Source organism: Carcharhinus amblyrhynchos, chromosome 10, assembly GCF_965287045.1.
Source record: "Carcharhinus amblyrhynchos chromosome 10, sCarAmb.v2.hapA, whole genome shotgun sequence".
In the NCBI taxonomy this organism is placed as follows: domain Eukaryota; kingdom Metazoa; phylum Chordata; class Chondrichthyes; order Carcharhiniformes; family Carcharhinidae; genus Carcharhinus; species Carcharhinus amblyrhynchos.
The window spans coordinates 37,803,312-37,826,046 of NC_137333.1; the positions used below are offsets into that span (position 1 = coordinate 37,803,312).

General features: G+C 42.5%; 1 protein-coding gene across 1 annotated transcript in view; it reads right to left on the bottom strand.

Moving 5' to 3' along the window:
* Positions 1–213: 213 nt before the first annotated feature.
* The window catches only part of cnmd (chondromodulin), a 54,498-nt gene continuing 31,976 nt past the window's right edge, over positions 214–22,735 (bottom strand). The window contains exons 5-7 of the mRNA XM_080197871.1: positions 21,576–21,729; positions 17,638–17,885; positions 214–761 (exon numbers count right to left, since the gene is read on the bottom strand). Of these exons, the coding sequence (XP_080053997.1) occupies positions 537–761; positions 17,638–17,885; positions 21,576–21,729 (627 nt within the window). The 3' untranslated portion in view covers positions 214–536. The remainder of the gene's footprint in view (positions 762–17,637; positions 17,886–21,575; positions 21,730–22,735) is intronic.

Sequence of the window (22,735 nt, forward strand, 5' to 3'; positions counted from 1 at the left end):
CAGAGAAAGTTGAATTTAAAGGGAAAATAACAAATGACAATGCATGACATTCTTTAATAACTGGAAAATTAAGCTTAATAACAAAAAGCATTTAACAGTCCTAGTCATCTAGTTCTTTTGTATTAATTGGCCTCTTTAATCTTAGAGTTACATATACACCACCAATTATCTGTACAAATAAGGATCTAAGCACACATACATGTTGCTGCATGCTTTATTGCACAATTACAAATGTCTGTACAATTTTCTAAATAAACAGGATCATCTTGTGTAATTCTACATTTGGCTAATATTATTTAGCTTTTACACAATTTGAAGGGGCTTGGAACATTTCAATTTTTAAACCAAACTCCAGTAACAGTACATCTGCAGAAAATATGTTGTTATGGACTGAGGTGCTTCAACGGATAGTGTTACAAAGGCACTTTATTTCTTTCTGAAAATTCTTTCCAACAATAACCATTTACTAAATTCGTCGCCAACAGTTATTTGTCATTGGGTGGGACTTCATTTAAAAAAAGGACTTCTTTAGTAACTTACACCAAACCAAGTATGCGTCCTACCCACCAAGTGCATGGCATAATCAACCTACAAGCAACACGGCAGCCTCGGTAATTGTAAGGCCAAGGGATGTAGCCACGCAGAGGTTCACATATACGCTGGCAATGTGAATAACTGCGTCTGCACTCAGCACAACAGATTCCATTGTGATCCAGCAAAGGGTCAAAGGTCATGGCGCCACTCTCACCTTCCAAGATTCGCTGGAAAAGTAAGAGAGAGATTTTAGTATTGTGTGCTTTCAGACATATTTTCTTTTGCTTTGAAACTCATTCCTTTTCAATTACATTTATATAAAAGCAACATATTATAGTAATGACCAACTACTTTGATTTCTGAATTGCTAAGGTGAGGAAAGTTATTGCTCCAAGGTTAAAAAGCACTGATTTCCTGTAACAAATATAAATCTTACCCTGGCAGAGACAAATCAGCGTATGCAAATTTGCTACAATTTACTGGCTTGGCAGTCCATGTGTCACAATTAACCGAGTTGACTGTACTTATTAAATGACTATTGCCAGAAAATTGACCACATCTGAAATATAATGTACAATTTTGGTCTCCTTACTTGGAAAAGGATATAATAGCATCACAAGCACTTCAGAAAAGGATTCACTTGACTAATCCCTGGCCCTCGGCTGAAGGACTTCTGTTCTATAAGGGAAGGTTGGACAGGTTAGGTCTGTCTCTATCTAATTAGAGGTGGTCTTACCAAATCAAAATTCTGAGGGTCTTGACAGGGTGGATGCGGAGAGGAAATTTCCCCTTTTGAGAGAGACTAGAACTAGTGGTCATGGTTTAAAAATAAATGGTCTCCTATTTCAGATGGAGATGAGAATTCTGTTCTTTCAGAGGGTTGTTAGTCTGCTAAGTTCTCTTCCCCAGAGATCAGAAGAAGATGGGCCAGTGAGCATTTTTAAGGCTGCATTAGATTGATTCCTGATTAACAAGGTGATCAAATAGTATAGAGGTAGACGAGAAAAGTAAAATTCAAGCAACAATCAGATCTACTTTGAACCTATCAAATTGTGGAGAAGCTCAAGGGGCAGTGTGTAAAATTCCACAGGTGCAGTACATCACCAATATATCATAAGAATTTTATTATGATATGATCTTCTTCTAATGTTTATGTTTCAGATATTCAGTCAGCTACAGCTATTTATTCTGCAGCTTTTTAAATCCTGATTCCACCCTCCTCATCCTCAATCTAAAATTGAAGGGATCCAACTGATTGACCTCCAAGTCTTCGACAATGCAAAGCTGACCTGATTAATGAGAGTAGCCCAGAGCTTACTTCAGTTTCTTCTTATTCTAGCCACCATTAACCCACCTTGATCCATCCCCATCATGAGAACCTGCCTGGATTAGGAGGGGCTTCATAGCGGGTGGAAAACCTCTGTGCATGTGACGACATTGGCCTGCTCTCTTGAACTAAAGCTGCCTGATTGATAAGTTTGACTTGCAGTCTGCTGGGGAATGCTGCAGGACAGACTTCAGGGCTGGGTAGGTTTGAGCCTTAAACTGGAGAATCTGATATTGGGATCGATCCTATCGTGCTTGGGGGAGTGGGGGGGAGGGGTGGGGGGGGTGTGGGGTGGCATCGAATGGGGGATGAAGAAGAAAGATTGGGTTCTGAGGCTTGAAGGATTGGAAGCTGGACTGGAGATCTGATTGGGGTAGGAGGTTTGAGGCACCAGTGGTCTCTGGATCAAGGTCAGAGGTCAAGGCTAGGGGAAATGTATGTGCATGGTTGGGGGGAAACTGTTCCTTACTGGTTTGCATATCTTTCCTCAAGTTATACCAAATTGAAAATACACACCGTTAAGAATGAGTGATCCAACTTACCCTTTTAGGTTTTGGGGTATCTTCGTATTTAACAACAGTGGAGTTGTTAACAGGAGTCAAAGAGTCAGATGTGGAAAGTTGAAGGCCTTAAGAATGAGGGGGTGGGGAGAGCAAAATGGTCAGAGGGGTGTTGGTTGCATGGAGCTGGATTCAGCAGGTACATAGAACAGTATTTATCTCCTTGACCTAGTAGTCCATGACCTCCTGGAACCAGTGGGTTCCCAAAGCTAAGGAAACCCGGTTGATCAAAATTAACGTTAAAAATATGGATAAATATGAGCCTGCTAGCAGGATGCTCTTCCAATCAGCCTTCAGAACTTTGGGATAGTTTTCCTAGTAACTCCTGCTTCCATCAGTTCTGATGGATGAATCAGAGATAGTCTGTGAAAATCCACCCCCACTGTGTAGCAATTTCTACTGGCAGTATTCTATCAATTCGTTACGCATTTGTATTAAATTCTTTATTTGGCTATTTAAATGGACATATTAAGCAATTTAACATCCTAACATCAATATTCCTACACATAAATCTGACTCTCATGTTGAAATATCATTTAAAAAGAGGAAAAACACTTGGAAGCTGGTGATTATCATTTACTCAATTGCTTTTTATAACATTACTTAAATTTCAAGGAGAAAAGATTTTACTGGAAAGACTGTCTGCTGCATTCTCTTCTGTGGCTCGCCTGCTGTCCTGCTGTAGATAGTATGCTCTTTGTGGCTTCCTCACCATCTCATGACACTTGCAATTCCAATACTGTTAGCGTCAGAAGGTAAGAATTTACAGTTCTGCCTGCAGAAGCTGCTTTCATTGTGATGGTCCCAAAAGATTCGACTGAAAGGGTTATGAGAAACGTAATCTTTGGCAACTCTTTATAGCGTGTCTCCTGAGATCGAGATTACAGTTCATTCAGCTGAAAACTTGAATCAATCACTGCACCAGCATGCTAACATGCACCCCATTAACTCTTCATAAAAGACACACAAATGTCAAGATCAACAAAGTTGAAGGGCATGTTCAGTTATGTTATAATATTCAGATATATACACTTTCATTGAGATCTTAAATGTCTGCCGGTGCTAAATGGGGATAAAATGGTATCTTTTAAGATTATGAAGGGCTTTGACAAGAGTTGATAGGAGAAAATGCTTCAGCCGACAGGAGAGTCAGTAACCAGGAGGCACAGATTTCAGATAGTGGACAAAAGATGCAGAGAGGAGATGCAGAGAAATGCACTGTCTTTTAAAAGAATGGTGGAAGCAGATTCAATAGTGACTTTCAAAAGGAATTTCGATATGTAATTGAAAAAAAAGAAAATTGCAGGGCTATGAGGAAAGAGTGGAGAAATGGGACTAAACGGATAGTTCTTTCAAAGATCTGGCCTGGATACAATGGGCTGAATAAACCCCCTTCTGTGCTGTCATATTCTAAGATCTTGAATCTGTGGCCAATGCACAGTGATTATAACATTTCTGGGAAGGAACACGACTACCCTGAAGAAAGCTCTTACTATTTTGATTTCATACCAGTGTAACATAATAATATTACAGTCTCCAATTTTTAAAGCAGAAAATTATAGGTACAGAAACATCTCCTAGCAGTTTAGTTCTTCTGACATAGTCAATCTGACAGGTGACCTTTTAGCAACATTAAAAATGTCCTTGGTATTTGGAGGGCACTATGCAGAGTCTCTGACCAAATCTGTAGTTGGCCTCAGCGGACAGCAGAGCAGTATATGATGCAGCATGCCCTATTTTAAAGCAACTGGTTAAGCTATTATACAGACAAAGGCAATCTAAAAAGGTTTACTAATGCAGCATTTTCCAAGCAATGGAATGTCCAATTTTCTAATTGCTGAAGTTTCATTTTGAAATAGCTTGTAAAATTAATATTTGATAATGAAGGGAGCTGTCAAATACTAAGGGATGGGGATGGGGGGGGTGGTGGGGTGGGGGGAGAGGGTGGAGCAGTGTGGGGGGGCAGGGGGGGATTTTCTGGCTCTACATGACCTTCTGGTCTCACCGAAGTTGACCTCATCTCACAGCCAGTTCCATGGTAGCAGGATGGGCAAGCAATGCAAAACACCATAGACATCAGGCTGGCAGCCAATGGCAAGCTGCCTCCACCGCCAGAAAGCATGCCACAAGAGGGCCATAAAATCCCACTCAAAATCTTTCAAAATGATCAGATAATAATACCATTTATTGGTAAACTTGAGCTGATCCAAACTTTTGAAGATTGTGTCTCAATTCACAGCATGTCCCGTTCTCTTATTACTTCTGTGCTGACTGACTGATGTTGGCTCCTGTAGGAGCGAGCCCCTTTAAAAGGTGATAGTTTGCAGGGTCATGTGACCTGTTTAGCCAATCAGAAGCAGCGAATCCTGGGGCTGAGCGCAGGCTCTCCCAGTCAGTCTAGAGACTGAAGTTGAAGTAATTGATAGCATCTTTCTCACTTTCTGTAAATAGTTATATCCATTAATAAACTGTTCTTTTGTTATTCCACAACTCTTTCCAAGAGTTTGGCACTGAGGATCACTGGAGAAATTTCCATTTGGTACAGAGAACAGCAGAGCAGACCTTGTGTAAAAGTCATTTGAAGCAAGTCAGTGTCATCACAATGCCTCTATTTGGAAAGCTTAAGCCATTCTACCCTAATTTGAAGGATTGGGTCCATACATTGAAAATCTGTGATACTTCTTCAAAGCAAATGAAATGCAGGGATGGTGAAGCAGAGGATAATTCTGTTAATAGCCTGTGGTGTCCAGAATTATAAATTGCTAAGGAGCTTGACTTCCCAGACAACCCTAACACTAAAATCTCACAGAAACTAGGACTGCGATTCTCCCAAAAGCACTGAATTAGCAGGAAAACTGTTCTGATCCTCACTGTTTTGTCAGTTCAGCTTTTCATCCGAATCTCTGCACTTTGTTCACTGCAGAGGTCCCGGCTGTGAATATCATTAAAAACCGAGGGGCAGGGCCTATTTGTGCCAGAGTCTGACAGTTCTGGAGCTCTGCGCATACAAGTGGCCCCGATCTGTCAGTCTCCCTGTTTGCTGGCCAGCATGATCACTGGCCAGCACAGGACCAATGCAGTGTTGCCCCTCTGATGCCCCCCATGGCCCAATCTCAGTCCCCACAACAATTCCCGGACCAGCCCTGACCCCCCCCATCCCAGAGCACCCTTCAGTCCAACTCCTCCCACCGCAGCAATGGCAAGCCCCCGTTGGTCAGACCCCCCCCGACCCACTGGGGTCAGAACCACACCCCACCCCCACCCAGCCTGCTCCATCCCAGACCGATCCTGTCTGCAGACTGGCAGTGGGATCCCCCACCCCCACCGATTGCCCCTAGACCCCGCTCACAATAGGCCCTATCCACTTGGCACTGCCTGATGCCCGATGGGGATCTTAGGCCTGGGCACTTTGCCCTTTAGGCAGTGCCAGAGGGCACATGCTGGCACTGCCAGGGTGCCCATGCCCAGGGGTCACCACCCCCCACTGCCTGTCCCCAGGGGGCCTCGATTGCCCCTTCATCCTGGTGGGATCTCCCACTAGTTCCCCAAATGTGGGGAGCTTGTCTAAACCCCTCCAAAATAAAGTACTCCTGACGGAGTGGGAGATTCAATCGGGACCAGTAAGTTCCCGATAATTACACTGAAAACATATTTAAAATACATTTAGAACGGCTTCAAATTGTTTATCTGCCTTCCCGCCAGTTTCCAGCGTGGTCTGACCAGCGCCTGTTCGCTGGCTCTGGGAGAGGTGCATGCGTTCCTGGCGCATGCGTAAATCCCAGAATAAGGTCGGCGACGCGCATCTTACACTGCGACCCGTCAGAAAAATTGTGGGTTGCGGTGGAGCATCGCGGCCTAGAGTGCATAGAAATGGTAAAAGGGAATTATCACCCTAAGCTCTCAGAAACAATGCAGAGATTTAAGTTCAACTCAAAGGCAAGAGCCCCTGGGGAGCTGGTAGTAGCTTTCATGGTAAGTTTGAGGCCAAATGGCTAAACGTTGTGAATTTGGGTCTATCCTTAACATGTGGAGAGACCGGCTAGATTGGAGTGAATAATGCAGCCATATGGAAGAAGCTGTTAGCAGAAGTAGAAATGACCGTTAAAGAAGGTGTTAGAAATTTCCCTTGCTATGGAAAGTGCAGAAAAAGGCACAGAGGAACTTAAAAGCCTACAAGCTGGCAAAGTCTACCAAGTTTGAACAGAAACTGCTCATGGCAGTAGCGCCAGGGATGTGGGGGCAGAGTTTAATAAAGAAGTACAGAACAAAACTGAAGAGATGGAGGAAATTCGATTTACAAACCAGGAACTGTGAAGAATCTTATTGGTGTGGAGGATCCCAACCCCTGGAGAAGTATAGGCTTAGGGAAGCTATGTGTTATGCCTACAGCAGGAAGGAGCATACAAGAAGCAAGAATAAGGCTAAACAGGACCTGCCCAGTGCTAGAAAAAAACATTCCAGCTCTGATGCACACCATAGAGAGCAATCCTTAAGAAAGATCAGCTGCATACAGGTTGAGTAATATTAAAGTGGGCAAAGTGGCTCCCATCACAATTGTATTGATTGTCATCTGCTCAAGATGGAGGTAGACACAGGAGTCTTGCCTCAGTAGTGCGAGAGCAAACTTATCAATACCTACAGGGAGGGTTCTGACCTCTGAGATTCGGAAATACTGCAAGCAGGCTGACTTTGTATATGGGGATCATGGGAACAACAGCTGCACCTGTAAGTTACAGACAGTAAGCTGTCCAACTGCCTTTAGTTGCAATTGAGGGCCAAGGGCCAAGCTTGATGGAACGAGATTGGCTTCAGAAAATAAAATTGAATTGGCTCGAAATTTCCAAAATGATTAAAGGGGAGCTACATGAATTCCTCAGGAGGTATTTCAAGAAGAGCTAGGCAAAATACAGGGTTTGAAAGCCAAAATTTGTATGCATCAAGAGGCTATACCAAAATTTTACAGGGCAAAACACGTGCTCTATTCACTACAAGAGAAAGCGGAAACTGAACTTAGATGGTTAGAAGATTTGGGTCTTATCAAGCTTGTGCAGTTTGCGGAGGAGGCAGCTCCCATTGTGCCAATATTTAAGCCAGACAAACTGTACGACTATGTGGGAACTATGTATTAATAGTGAATCAGACAAAATTGGACATTAAATAATACTAAAATAGAGAACCCATGCACCAAGCTAGCTGGAGGTCTAACTTACACTAAATTCAACATGAATCATGTGCACCAACAGTTGGAGCTGGATGATGCACCCAAGGAGTTTATCACTATTAACACACATAAAGGCCTATGGCACTATACCAGACTATCATAATCCTGATTGACAGGCTGCAGGATGATAGCAATCCCTTATTCTGATAGCTGTATGTTTTACGAGACACTGTGTATTGAAGTCGTTACAGGTCAAAGGTTTCAATTGCAATGGAGAGAACTTCAACAACTGCAGTTTCCTGGGAAGCCACAGCAACTTCAACTCAAAGCTGTGTGCAAACATTGGGGCTGGGTGCATCACTGGGCAGAATGGAACCCCGTTCCCCCTCCCCAGGTAAAATTAACACCTCCTCTCTGTCAGAGGACTTTGAAGTGGTGTGAGCTCATCTGTAGCTTCTGACAGAGAGGAAGGAATTCTCTGCTGCAGAATGGATTGCTGTAATGATTTAAAATCTTGCCATGTGACTGGGGGCATTGAGGTTAAAGTGACCACTTCAGAATTTGCACAGCTGGCAGTCAGAAATGCAAATATTGATCACAGGGCTGCCTGAAATCACCATGCTGAGGTGATCTTCAGGTCTGCCAGGACTAAAAGGGGCAGTCCAGCCACAACACCTCCATCCTGGCAGAAAGTGGTGAGGTCAACCCGTGGCCTCTGGCCGGACCCACCCATCCCCCATGATCCTTCAGGGACACTTTCTCTGCAGCCTGGCAGCAGTAGAGCAGCAAACAACTGGACCTACCTTCTTGAACCCTCTTGGGGGCCAAGGCACCAGGCCAGGATACCTGTGCCAGGAAACGAGGGGGCAGTGCACTTTTGGCACTGCCAAGCTGCTTGGCCTGAAGGGAGGCTAAGTAGGGATTCTGAAATGGGATGGGAGCCTGGTTGGGGGTATCTATGGAATAAGGCAGCCTGACTAGGAGGTCTGAGGGAGGCTGAATGGAAGCATTTGGTCGGATAAATGTCACGTCTGTGTGCTGCGGGGGGTGGATACCTCTCATTGCTGAGGGATTGATGATGCTTCCTCAACCCTTGGACATGCCAGGTCGATGCTTGACAAGACCTGTACCAAAGACTGCCTGGTGCAGATTCCGCTGTGAATAGCAGCAGCTCTTTGACTCCAGCTACAACTCTGGTAATTGTAGTTAAATGTGTGTATTTGAATATTAATAAGCTTCCCACCCGCTCTGGCTGGACCAGATTGCTGCCGGTCGCTGGGAAGATTGCAGTGGGTTTGGCGACTGGCACAAAATCTACTTTCCTCCAGTCTTCAATTCTCTGGGCCTTGCTGCCTCAGAGAATTCCGCCCTAACCCCCTTAATCGCATAGATTCACCTCCACCTTCTCACAGCAACTGGGAATGAGTAACACATTACAGCCTGTCAGCAATTTCCATAACCTGAGAATAAATATTTAAAACAAAAATCCTTGGCATCAGTAGCCCTTTCTGTGAATGTTCTGTGCATGAACACTTAATTTGTTTTGGGTGCAAAATATTAGGTTCTCCCTAAATTGTGTCCTGCAAATGGGTCTGTGGTTCATCTTCATTGTTGATACTTTTCGTCAACTAAATTCAATTGAAATTTCATTCTGCACAAATACTGCAACCAGGTTCTCATTTCCAAACCCACCTATAATGTGATTAAAGTCAAAACACATGCATCTATCTTAGCTTACCTATTATACAATCTTGAGTATTAGCAATGAATGAAATTGTATTATGGTTTAGAGATAATTCAAGCATTTCTACTAACCCAGACATCATTATTATATACTGAAAGACTTAGCGTTATGAATTTATTAACAGTCCAAAGTATTAAAAACATCTTCAGCTAAATTGATTAGCAGATAAGACATAGATAGAGGTGTTAATGAGATAAGAATGCATGCAAACTCTATATAAATGTTCAGCATTTTTGTATCTATATTTTTATTACAAGTTAACATTATACTAAATGTGCATTATTCTACAAAAAGATAATTTTACTGTCATCAGTATTAGCTTTTAATATTTTGGCCAAATTCTCTGGACTTACACACTTGCTACTGCTGCCAGCGAGAATGGAGGATTTGGTGCTTAGCGGGACTGAAAAATCCTATCTTGGGGGTGGTCAGTGAATTCTGGCCTTAATGTCTAACCCTAGAATTGTCAGATTAAATTATTTACAAGTGAATCAATTATAGTGCATGGCACATTTAACATCTGTAAGATAAACATTGTGTGTGGCATAATATACCATTTTTTAAAATGTTGATATTTTTGTCCCATTTTCTGTCATCTTCCTTCAGGTCCACCTTTTCTCAATTAGGAACAAAGAATGGGGTCAGTGGTGACCAAAGCATCATGCCACCATTGCCATTACTTGGTTGATTTGACTGGAAATTTTGTGTATTATGAGTAATTATATCATGAATCTTTATAAATAGATTTACAATTTCATTAGATATACTATTGAGAGAAAAACTTTCTCCACTAGGTGCATGCAAACCAAAGAAGGCCCAATTTTCCTTTTATTCCTTAGACAAGCAGGCAGACAGAAGTTTATGTCACGCTCGATAAGCAATCTGATTTGGGATTTTAGTCATGCCATACAAAGTAATATCCAGTTTCTACAAAGAACAATGGATTAATCCCGGATATTTAAGCATGGTGCTGAGTTATAATGTAATGTAACAGCATTTATACCAAATATTCACACTTATTGCTCCTCATTACCATGAAATGCTTTGGGCCGAGTTAGTTCTCCCATTTTGAGATTAAGTTCAGTGGGAGGCGGCTCTGTGATGTAGCATCTTTACCGTCGGCCAGCATGTGGGATCCCACACCAGATTCTGCATTTAGAACCTTATTAGTTATGCACAGGCAAGTTCCCCTTCGACTTTACAGCAAGGAAAGGATGACTGTATGTGACTGTGAAGGTGCCTGAGCCATGAACTCTCAAGCAGTCTTCATCTCTGTAGCTGAAGTGGTGTGTGACTTTGCCCTCCAGTTGGGTTGGCACCTATTACTTTCCCACTTCCTGTGGCTGCAGGCCACTCATGCCTGGTGTCGCACCATGTGCTGATGCCACCTCTGAACTGTCCTCTAAATGACAGTGTTAGTATATGAGTTGGTGGCTGCAGTATGAGAGTGAATGATACTGTTTCTTCAGCCTCACTGTCTTCCTGCTCTGCCACTTATCCAGTCAGATTGCACTCCTTGGATATCTGAAAGGTGAGCAGCATAAAGGTACAGTTGAGAAGTGAGATGGTGGAGCAAGCAAGAGGTGCATGCTTATACCATATGCAGTTTGTGAATCAGAAAAGACTGAGATGAGTGGAAAGTGGGATGTTTTGGTGCAAGCATAGTGTCACATCCAATGGTTTCAATCCAGCTGCATTTTTTAGCCAGCAATGGACTGAAGCATCTCCTCTGTCAGGATAAGGATATAATCCCACCAGTTAAATTCTCCGGCCTGCAACTATCTATTAGAAAGTACTTCAGTGAGTGTAATCTGTTTCTGTTTGTGTTTGTCACTGTTGAATAGCTGTCAGCGTGTGCAAGTCTGAGATATGGATATGAGATTTGCAGCAGTGCTAAGTGCGTGAGGGTGAAGTGAAGTTCAGAATGTGAGGTATAAGTTGTGGTTGATAGAGATTGGTTGGTGTGCCATTTGATGATACTTTCACCGTAACCACTTCTTTAAGGCCACAGATTGTCTTGAAACTCTGTATCCATGTCCTTGAGGCTACACTGCTGGCATTGATTCCAATGGTTATTTGCTCCTACTGGCTTTGCAATGCCTATCTCGAGGGACTCTTAGTCCGCCATGAATAAAGAACCTCTCACCTTCTGTTCGCTTCCTGCACCAGGGTTTCCAGTGTTGTGTTGGAGAACGTTGGAGGTTGCTTTCAGCCCTGTTATGTCATTATTCTGTGTTCTTCATGTTTGGACACTGCCACTTATAGCAAGTGTTGCAGCCAGACTGCATTCTCTTTTGAGAAGATGCAAGCCTAGCTTTAAGTGGTGCTAACCCTGCCTGAACTGTGAGGAGTGCAGCCACTCAACAATGATTAGTGTTGGCTGTAAGTTACAATCATGGTAACCAGGAGGAAGTGCTAAATTTTTGTTCGAACTGCATCGGAAGAATAAGTGCAAGCTAATCATGCATTGTGATCCTGAGCCCGTTTATTAATGGGGGAGCAGGGCATCCAATATTGTCCCTTTTAAAAAATCCTAGCAAAAACCTTTTTGCATATGAATTTAAAAAGTTTTTTAGAAGTGTGTCAGTTTCAGTACTGGCGAGCAGAAGCTTGATTATACTAAGTTGGCCTTGTAGGTTGTTCTCCAGGTTCCACACTTTCCTATGGCTTTTCTCCAATAGTGTGCTGAATCCTGGCCCATTTGGCATTATAAACCAATGTCTATTCAGGATGAATTGAGTGACCATTAGCTTACTTCATTTTGGGCCTTGTAAAAATTATAGAGGAGATTTTCAATTTATGGCCTTGATCAATGGTTAGAGGATCCACAGCCAGGTCTCAAATGTAAAAGAGCATTGTGTTTACCTGTTCCACCCAGTGACGGCACGATGGCACAGTGGTTAGCACTGCTGCCTCACAGTGCCGGGATCCAGGTTCACTGGATTACAGTCTATGTGGAGTTTGCACATTCTGCCCATGTCTGCGAGGGTTTCCTCCAGGTGCTCCAGTTTCCTCCCACCCAAAAATGTGCAGGTTAGGATTGACCTTGGTAAATTGCTGCTTAGTGGCAGGGGGACTAACTAGGGTAAAATGCATGGGGTTATGGGGATAGGGCCTGGGTGGGAATATATTTGGTGCAGACTTGATGGGCCGAAAGGCCTCCTTCTGCATTGTAGATTCTATGATATTCTATGATATATACACTTGCTAATGCAACATCATTGACACGAAAAAAATAAGAGTTTTGATAAAAGAAAGTACAATTATTTGTATTACTTCGCACAAGATGAGAATAACACTTTCAGTGTTATTGAAGTCATTGCAAATGCTTTCTCTTATATATTGATTCAAAGGCTGGTAGACAAAGTGGGATTTTGATGTTTATGAGTGTTGATATTGCCTCTGGAAATGTGACTAAGAATGATTTGCACTGTAGGCTTACTAACATCGTGTGCGTTTAGATTCTGGACAGATTTTTCATATGTTTCTCTAAGTATAATTCTGAACATTACAGATGTCTTTAGTTGTTGATCTTGGTACAGCGGGCACAATTTTCCTAAAATTGCAGTGCTGAATCAGGTGAGAAAATCAGTGGGAACCGCATCGGCTTCACAGATGCCTTGCTTGCCTGATTTAACAGCACTCTGTGCAATTTCAGATTGCCCTCGCTGGGGCATGAACTGATTACATCATCAGTGGAGGGCAGGGAAGATCCAAAAGTCAGATCTCATTGACACAAATCCCATTTTTACCCGCTTGCACAATTTACCAGCTATTACGTAATTTGCTCCCGCAACTAATGGAGCTGCTTAATCATGCCCAGTGATTTGTCAGTGTGATATGTATCATTTGATTGAGGAATAATGTTAACATCAATCCTTTTTTTGGCAGAATTCTTCCTAGTAGATTGATTAGGCCTCTAATAAACTTTGCAGGCTGGGTTTTCCACTGTTATTTCAATTGTTTCCTATCTCATATAAATTCACTTGAATGCTACAGATCAGCTTTAGGCTACTGAGGTTAATCCCCAAGAGGAAAGAAGTCTTGGATTTTCATCTACGTGCAACATGATATCAGCAGGTACATCACAAAACCTTGCATATCACAAAACTACCTCCTCTTCAAAAGCTTTGCTTTCCGGGAGTTGGAGAAGCGAGGTTGTGAGGGAGAGTGTATTAGCTTCAATTTGTATTTTCAATTTGACAGTTTCCAACTTTAGATCACATCTGCGTGCAACCTCTGAAAAATTCCTCATTAGGGAGTTGCAAACACACAACGGCAGATTACAAATTGATCCTCATCAGTCATGTTCCATTGCAATTTTTGAAATATTTGTCAGTCAGCTTCTTTTGTTTCTTCTGATCTTTCAATTCTGCTTCAATAGTCTCTGTCTTTGCTGTTTCTAAGTTCTATTCATTTGAGGAACTCGGTGGCTCCATGGGAAGCAGGATACTGTTTTAACAGCATAAAAGATCGGTCCATTTATTATCAGTTCACATTCTTCCCACTTTTTATGTCTCCAGGGAATATTCTAATGATTTGCTTTAGCTCATCGGGGCAACTGATACTTTGTTTCTTCCTATAGGATGTTGGTCATTAAACCTTTCAATTGAGATGCAACATACTTTATTTTCCTGAGTGTTTGTTTCTGAAAGAAACATGTCCATTCCCTCATTTGTAAACATTTGATGCTTATTTGTCTTGACAACTGGTTGACTTGATTGCAGCTCCATCATCAACTTTGTAGTCAATCTTTCAGAAAAGGCTTGGAACATTTGCTCTAATTATGTTTTGTGGATCACATTCCAGTAGCTCATTGTCAAACGTGCACACTGTATATCAGAATCCGGATCTAATATCTGATACTATGCTGTACGTACGAGAATACAGCTTAGCACTTATTTACAGCAACATAGTGCCTTGTGAATATTTATAGTGACGGTAAGGTTGGCAGAGAACATGCAGAAGCTGGCTCGTGGGATATAAACTTAACAAGCATAAGAAGTTTAATATCAGAGAATGATGCTGCACAGACAGAGGATATCTAGCCCATCATACCTTTGAATTAGTCCCACTTTTTCCCCGTAGCCCTGCTTCCACCGCCTTTGCCTACAGTGCATTCTAAATAATCAATCTTTGTGTAATTCTTTTTCAGTTCTGGCCTTCAGTGAGAAAAAGCACTAACGAGGCTTTCTATTTTCCCCTGAAGACAAGCCATGATACTGTGAAGCGCCGAGGAATGGGCGGTGATGTTCCCAATCTTTATATCCACACCAAGCAGAAAAGCAATGCACTGGAGCTGGAGTACCTCTAGCCAGCTCGTTTCTCCAGTCACCAGGCATCGTGGATGAAGACTGCAGCTGCGACTGCAGCTGGTACTGGAAACATGATAGGGTCTTCTAATCAGAAAGTGAACTATTACAGTCAAAGTGCCCCTTGAAGCTTTCAGGCAGATGGCATCATTCAGTAGCTCTCCATTGTCTCCTCAGCCTGCACAGCATGCATAGCGACCATGCTGATTGAATGTGCCGATATTTTGACTTTCTCCCACAGATGCGCCATCAGTCGGAGTCACCGTCAAAATTGAGGACCTCCCATTAATCTCTGAGGAAGGCACTGCACCTTCACTAGCGTCACATTGTTTCTCAGAACCAGGCATTAGCACTAATACTCAAACGTCGGTGGACATAGGGTTGTTGGCTCTGTGGGTAATGCACAGTGTGTGAGGAGCGGGCAGAGTCTGGGAGTTTACAGGGTGGGAACATTGGAAACACTGCTGGAAATGAAGACCAGGCTGAGTCCAAGGCAGATGATGAGCCTCTGGGGATGTCATTCAGATGGCAGATGCTGGATGTCCAGTGGGGTGCGCAGAAACATCTGGCAGATATTTATAAGGGTCTGTGTGCCATGCTTTCCAACATAGAGGAGTTCATGCAGCGTGTGGGTACTGCATTAACCCTTAACACTGAGAGCACAGCCTCCTCCATGGAGACAGTGGCGACTCTCATGGAGAGGCATGAGAGAAATAGAATCAGCTTCCCCTTGGATCTGCAATCCAACATACTGACTGTGACCTCAGGAGGTCAATGCCAGTGTGAGAGATGGATGAGGCTTCGAGGATCTCTGTTAGATGCCCATCTATCAATGGTGAACAGGGAAGTGCAAACATACCTCACATTGTCTGTCATCTCTGTGAGCTCCTCTCAGGGTGCTCAGCATGAGGGTAGCAGCTCCTTTACCCAGTGGTCGCTACATCTGATGGTGCTGCAATGACTGAGGAGTGCCTAGCCACTAGTTTAGATGCACCCTCCCAAGTGGGGTATGCTCAGACTATGCCAGCCAGAGGATAGCCCCCATGGGCAGGGGTGGGTGGCACCAAGACGCAGCGCCCAGAGGCAAAAATTTAAGGAACCTTAAGTATACAAGGCATGTTGTGGGTGATGTTATTTGTGTTCATTTTTCAGAGTTTGTGTTGGGGATTGCAACTTTAAATGTTTTAGTCTTTTCATGGACAGTAACATAAACATTTATTTGTCTTTAATGGGCTGAGTTGGTTGGATGCTTTGAACAGTTGCCAGATGCAACGCAGGTTTGTATCTCTATGGCATTGTGTGGGGCTGCCATTTGGTCTTGGGCTCTTTAATGATTTCTTGCAAAAGAGCAGTGCCATTCGCTTGAGGATGCATCAAAGCCATGGGTGACTAACTGAAGATTCATAGGATCAAAGCATCCCTGGTGTCCCTGCCACTCGAACGTTTCTGTTGTCTGCCTTAATACCCTCACCTGTGCTCACAGGTTGTGCATCAGCTTGTGGAGCTGCCTCACTTTTCTCAGCTTCCACTAGGAACCCCCTTGCCAGAGCCAGATTGTGCAGTGTGCAGCGTGCTACAACCATGGGAGAAACCCGCTCTGGAGGATACTGCAGTGCTCCTCTGGATCAGTCTAGGCATCTGAAGCAGTGTGATGGTTCTCTACACCACTGCTCTTGTGGAGGTATGACTGCTGCTGTATCTCTCCTCACCCTCAGTTCTTGGGTGATGGATTGGGGTTATCAGCCACCTCTTCAAGGGACAATCCTTGTCACCCAGGAACCACAAACTGTTTTGGTACCTGTGAGTGCCGCAAGTTGTAAACACCACGTGAGTTCCCAGGGATAAGGGCACAAACTTGAAGAATCTGTGTCTGCTGACAGTCACTGAGTGGAAGCTCTTTCCATTAATGACTCACCTGAGCTCCTCTGGCTGGTCTGTCTGTTAGGTGCATGCCATGGGAAATCAGTTCTAATTCATGTTGGCATGCCCTCATGCCAATGCGAATGGTAATGTAACGAAGAAGTTGGAAGGGGGATTATCAGGATAATGCAGTTCCCAATATTGAATGTCGTGAGTTTTGTTATGTCACTGGCGGGGAGTGGGGACAATTGCATTAGGCTATTATGTCGGCCTGAAATGCAATTTGTCCCTCTCACAGGATTTTCTGTTCCCATCACCATTTGAGCCCTATGAGAATGGGAATGGGAATCCTTGGCCAAGGTTTCTGTGCAAGGTCATTTATTAATTTTTTTTAGTCACCTGGAAATACAGGATGCCACTTTAGGGTTGCATAGTCTGAAATACCTTGCAATATTCATGTTTTGTGATTATTTCATATGCTGCCAGCTCTTCAAGCAATCGAAGGCCACTTGGCACAGAACAGGACATAAAGTTTAAAAAGAGCTGGAGACAGTACAAGACAAAATCACTTAACAGTGATTAGGTGACACCATGCTCTGATGTTAAAAACCTGAAGGTTGTAGCAGGAAAATAAGACTGAGGGTGATAAGCAATTTCAACCACATGGAACTGCATAATCAATTTTACTTCAGAGAACTACATGATTTGGAAATTGTGTCCTGAAAGATGAAACCTGCATGGGGCCAAGCTGGGGAATGGCCTATATGATTGTAGTCAATGTGTTTGCTACACTGTTAGAAATAATTTGGTCTACAGACTATCATAACTGGTGATTAAAGTAGAATTACATTCATATAAACATGTTTCTTAATGTATTCTTTGACATGTTAACCTTGTTTCTGGCACAGATATAAAAGAACAAAGAACAAAGAACAAAGAACAACCCAGCACGGGAAACAGGCCCTTCGGCCCAACAAGCCCGCACCGCCGCATCACCCTACACCTATTCTACCCTGCGTGTCTACGAATAGAACCCCTGACTTCTACCATATTCATGCTAGGTTCTATTACTGGATTAACTGATATGCAAATTCTTTGTAAGCTTGTTTGGAACACTTTCAAGGCAGTTCAATACTTACGTGATAGGGGTTTTCTGCATTGAAAGTAGACGGGCCCCCTTCTTCTTCTGGAACTGTGTCATTTACTCTTTGTTCTGGTCTTGCATCCTGAGCTTGGACATCAGCTGTGTCAATGTCAACCTCAGCAGGCACTCCCACAATCTGACCATATTCATCTACCACACCGGTGTCGTACTCAAACTCATTATAGTAAGGATCAAGTATCCCAGGTCTCTCATCGGCCACTGATCGTTTCTTCCTTTGACCTTCTGTGAAAACAGTGATAGTAACAGGGCAAATTGACTAGCCAAAAGGAAGTTTTTTTTAAACATTAACATCAATGTTATCCAATTGTGGGACTTGAATCCAGCCCACAGTTAATGGGGCAAACTGTATTTGGTTTCCATTGGCTGAAAACAGCATTAGAAATACCACCAAACTGAGAACGAATTTTACAGGGCTGAAGGAAACTATGCCAGATCTGAGGAAAAAAAACCCCATTTAGTCACAACCCTCTTGCACTTTCCCTGTAACCCTGCACATTTTTCCTCCCAGGTATTTATCTAATTCCCTTTTGGAACTTGCAGTTAAGTTTGTTTCTGTCACCCTTCCAGGCAGTGCGTTCCAGATCAAAGCAACTCATAAATTAAAGAAACGCATTCTATCTTTCCATTTGGTTCTTTCATCAATTATCTTCAATCTGTATCCCCTGGCTGCCGATACTTCTCCCTGTGGAAAGAGTTTCTCCTTATCCACTCACATCAAAGTCCTTCATAATTTTGGGGGGATCAGGGGAAATGAGGAGACTTTTTAAACAGAGAGTCATTTAGATCTGGAATGCACTGCCTGAAAGGATGGTGGCAGCAGATTCAATAGTAATTTTCAAAAGGGAACTGGATATATGCTTGAAAAGGAAACATTTGTAGGGTTATAAGGTAGATGTGTGGGAGTGGGACTAATTGGACAGCAGATAGCTAGCACAGGTATAATAAATGAATGGGCTCCTTTTGTGCAGTGTAGTCCTATGATTCTACAAGAAATGGGAGAAAAACACAACCATCCAGAAAGATATAATATGCATCAATAGACACAAATCGTCGTATTGTATATAGATAGTTAAGAGTCAATTTTTGTGAGGGCTCACTCAATGGTGCAAGACCCTGCTTAATGGAAGCATGCATTTTTAAAAAATTCAATTACATAATGTGGGCATTGCTGGCTAGGCCAGCATTTGTTGCCTATCTCTGATTGCCCAAGAGATGAACAATAAATGTCTAGCCAGCGACAGCCAAATCCTGTAACGATAGAAAAAGAATCAGTGAATTATTGCAGCTGTATAAGGTGCTGGTGAGGCCATAACTGGAGTACTGTGGGCAAACTGGAGTTTCGGTCTCCTTATTTTCAGAAACTGGAGGGGGTGCAGACGAAATTCCCTAGGTTGATTCTGGAGTTGAGAGGGTTGGCTTATGAGGAGGGACTAAGTAGACTGGGGCTACACTCATTGGAATTTAGAAAAATGAGGGGAGATCTTACAGAAACACATAAGATAATGAAGGGAATAGATAAGATACGAGCAGGGAAGCTGTTTCCGCTGGCGGGTGAAACTAGAACTAGAGGGCATAGCCTCAAAATAAGGGGAAGCAGATTTAGGATGAGTTGAGGAGGAATTTCTTCACACAAAGGGTTGTCAATCTGTGGAATTCCCTGCCCAGCGAAGCAGTTGAGGCTATCTTGAGGCAAGGATAGATACATTCTTGAACAGTAAAGGAATTAAGGGCTATGGTGAGTGGGCGGGTAAGTGGAGCTGAGTCCACAAGAAGATCAGTCACGATCTTATTGAATGGTGGAGCAGGCTCGAGAGGCCAGATGGCCCACGTCTGCTCCTAGTTCTTATGTTCTTATGCGTTACGACAAAAGGAACCCACTGGAGATTAGAGTTTAATGCACTTTATATATGTATCCAACATCATTTGCTTAACTTCATTGTTATTCACAATCAACAAAATGAAAGGGGCACATGAATAATCACTCATTAAGTGTTGTTACAAAATCTCCAAATAACATGTTCTACTTATGCTGCCCATCTGCAAAGTGGCAGGAATAATAAAGTAGCAGAAATTGAACTTCATCTGAAACTAACTTAGATATGCAGTTAATTAAAATGCCAATGCATGATTTCCCAGCTTCCAGAAATGATAATTGGGGACAAAATGTAAATTCACTTTGGGAAATGCGGTATAATTAAGGAACCCCAGAATTAAAGGCAAATGTGTTTAACTGAATTGCTTGAGTTTTTTAAGATAACAGATTGGCTAAATTAGGGTAATATGGTTGATGTGCTGTACAAGGGCTTCCAAAAAGCATTTGATATGTATCACAAAACAGTTTTGTGAATAGAGTTGTAGCTCATGGAATTAAAGGGGCTGTAACTGCATGGATACAAAATTGGCTGAGTGATTGGAAGAAGAAACTTGTAGTTAATGGATATTTTTCAGCCTGGAGGTTTGTAGTGGAGTTCCCCAGGATCGGTGTTGGGACTGCTGCTCCTCCTGATATATGTTAATGACCCAGACTTGGGTGTATTAGGTACAATTGCAAAATGTGTGGATGACGCAAAACTTTGATTTATTGTGAAATGTGAGGAGCCGAGACTTCAGAAAGGCCAAGCAGGCACATTGCGAATTAAATTTAGTTTGAAGTTTGAAGTGATTCATTTCAGTAGGAAAAGTGAAGAGAAGCAATATAAAATAATGGGCACATTTCTTAAGTGGGGGCAGGAGCAGAGGGATCTGGGTATATATGTGTGCAAGTTATTGGAGGTGCAGGGCAAATTGAGAATGTGGTTAATAAAGTAAACTAGATCCTGGGCTTTATAAATAGAGTAAGAAGTCTCACAACACCAGGTTGAAGTCCAACAGGTTTATTTGGTAGCAAAAGCCAGTAGCTTTTGGAGCGTTGCTCCTTCGTTAGGTGAGTGGGATTGCAGTTCACAAATAGGGCGTATAAAGACACAAACTCAATTTATAAAATAATGGTTGGAATGCGAGTCTTTACAGGTAATCAAATCTTAAAGGTACAAACAATGTGAATGGAGAGAGGATTAAGCACAGGTTAAAGAGATGTGTATTGTTTCCAGCAGGATAGTTAGTGAGATTTTGCAAGCCCAGGCAAGTCGTGGGGGTTACAAATAGTGTGACATGAACCCAAGAGGTTTTACGAGGCTTTTACAAAGTTTAATTTCCTCTTATCTAACTGTAATGTTTACAAAACACTGGAGATGCATTCGAGCATGAAGGGGAAGAAAAACAAACAAGGCTCTTTGCTAGTAGGTACATAATCCACACCTGTCACATGATGCCATGCTAGCACCTGCTGAATATCCGGTGAGGGAGAAGTCCTGGAGAGAGTGTTTGTTACTGACATACTAATGTATTAAAATGAGCTCTCTGTGGTTCCACAGCATGTTTCATGCCACTCCACCAACGTGGAATCAGTAAAGTCGGAACTTGGATGAATCACATTCTCCAGATTTTGTGCATGTTTTGCCATTCCAGCAGACAGTGCGGGCCCAAAATCACCCCCCGATGGCCTCCTTTAATGATTCCATGGTTCTACCATTGATTTCATTGATCAGTTGACTTATTAAAAGTATAAATTTTAATGGCGGGTATGTCCACAATGCTGATCTGTGTTTCTAATCAATGTTCTGGTTGAGCTAGACTTTTTTTTTGAGCACTTTGTCACAGCAGTCAGTGCAAGGGTGAACAAAAGAAGCTCAAAGTTAAATTTCAAGCCTGCCGATTATTTGAAACCCAAATTAATTTTTTGTTTGTTCCGACAAGACCTTCATACAGATTCCACAAAAGCATTTTGTCTCATCTGAAGCCATTGCTATGTAGGGTTTACAACTGAAACTTCAGTAGTAAATAGTTGTTGTTTCATCATCAGCACAGGGTTACCTTTTGTATATGTTGGGCGAAGCCAGTATATAGGGAGGTCACTGCACAGTTCCAAAATCTTGGGGCTCAAGAAGGCATGGTCTTTAATTGGTTGTTCTGCAGCGACCCAGATCAGAGATTCTTCTTCAAACTTTGCAGGCATGATTTCATCTTCCTTAAGTAAGAGAACAGTGGGTAAGGAATTGCAGATTATTTATTAACTATTAAAAAAATAACGTAGTCATGAACCATCAGTCATATTATTGACACACGGAATTTTTAAAGGGACTCCCACTGTCACTGTTCCAAGCATTGTGTTGAAAGCAGAGGTTTATTTTTCTATTTAATGGATAGAAGGTTCTGTCGTCCCTGAAAGGTAACCTGTTGAACTAATTCAGTTTTATTCACTGCATATATTTAAAGAACCATTTAAAAATGTGGAGCCTTCTATATGGGTTTTATCGAGTATGATCATTTCCAAAACCTGTCCTGATGATTTTCCAATCCTGTTCCTTTAAATGTAACCCAAGATCATTAACAGGAATATTTCTTGAGCTTTTACAAAATCAGCTGGGGATGGAGTAGCACTGTGATATTGGCACTGGACTAATAATCCAGACACCCAGTGTAATGCTCTGGAGGATCCAGATTTGAATGCCACCATGGCAAATGGTGAAATTTGAATTCAATAAAAAAAGTTGGGAATTAAAAATCCTGAAATCTTGAATCCTGACCATGAAAATTGTCAATTGTCATAAAAAAAACCCATCTGGTTCACTAATGTTCTTTAGGGAAGGAAATCTGCCATCCTTGCCTGATCTGGCCTACATATGATTCCAGACTCACAGCAATGTGGTTGACCCGTAACTGAAATTGCCTTTGAAATGACCTAGAAAGCCACTCAGTTCAAGGCACTACGAGGGATGGGCAACAAATTCTGGCCCAGATTATGACCTCTCTCCCATGAAAGAGAAAGACAAAATGCTGCGCTCTGAGATGTCAGGTATAAGCATCACATAACTGGACAATTACAGCGATCAACTGGGGTCATCTCTTCAGTTTGGGGTGAGCTGCAGGTCCAGTTGTCTATAATTATCGAAGGAAGACTGGTAATATTTCTCAAAGCAACTCTGCCCCACTCTCAGACTGTAGTATACTCCTTCAGTGCATCTTTATCCCTC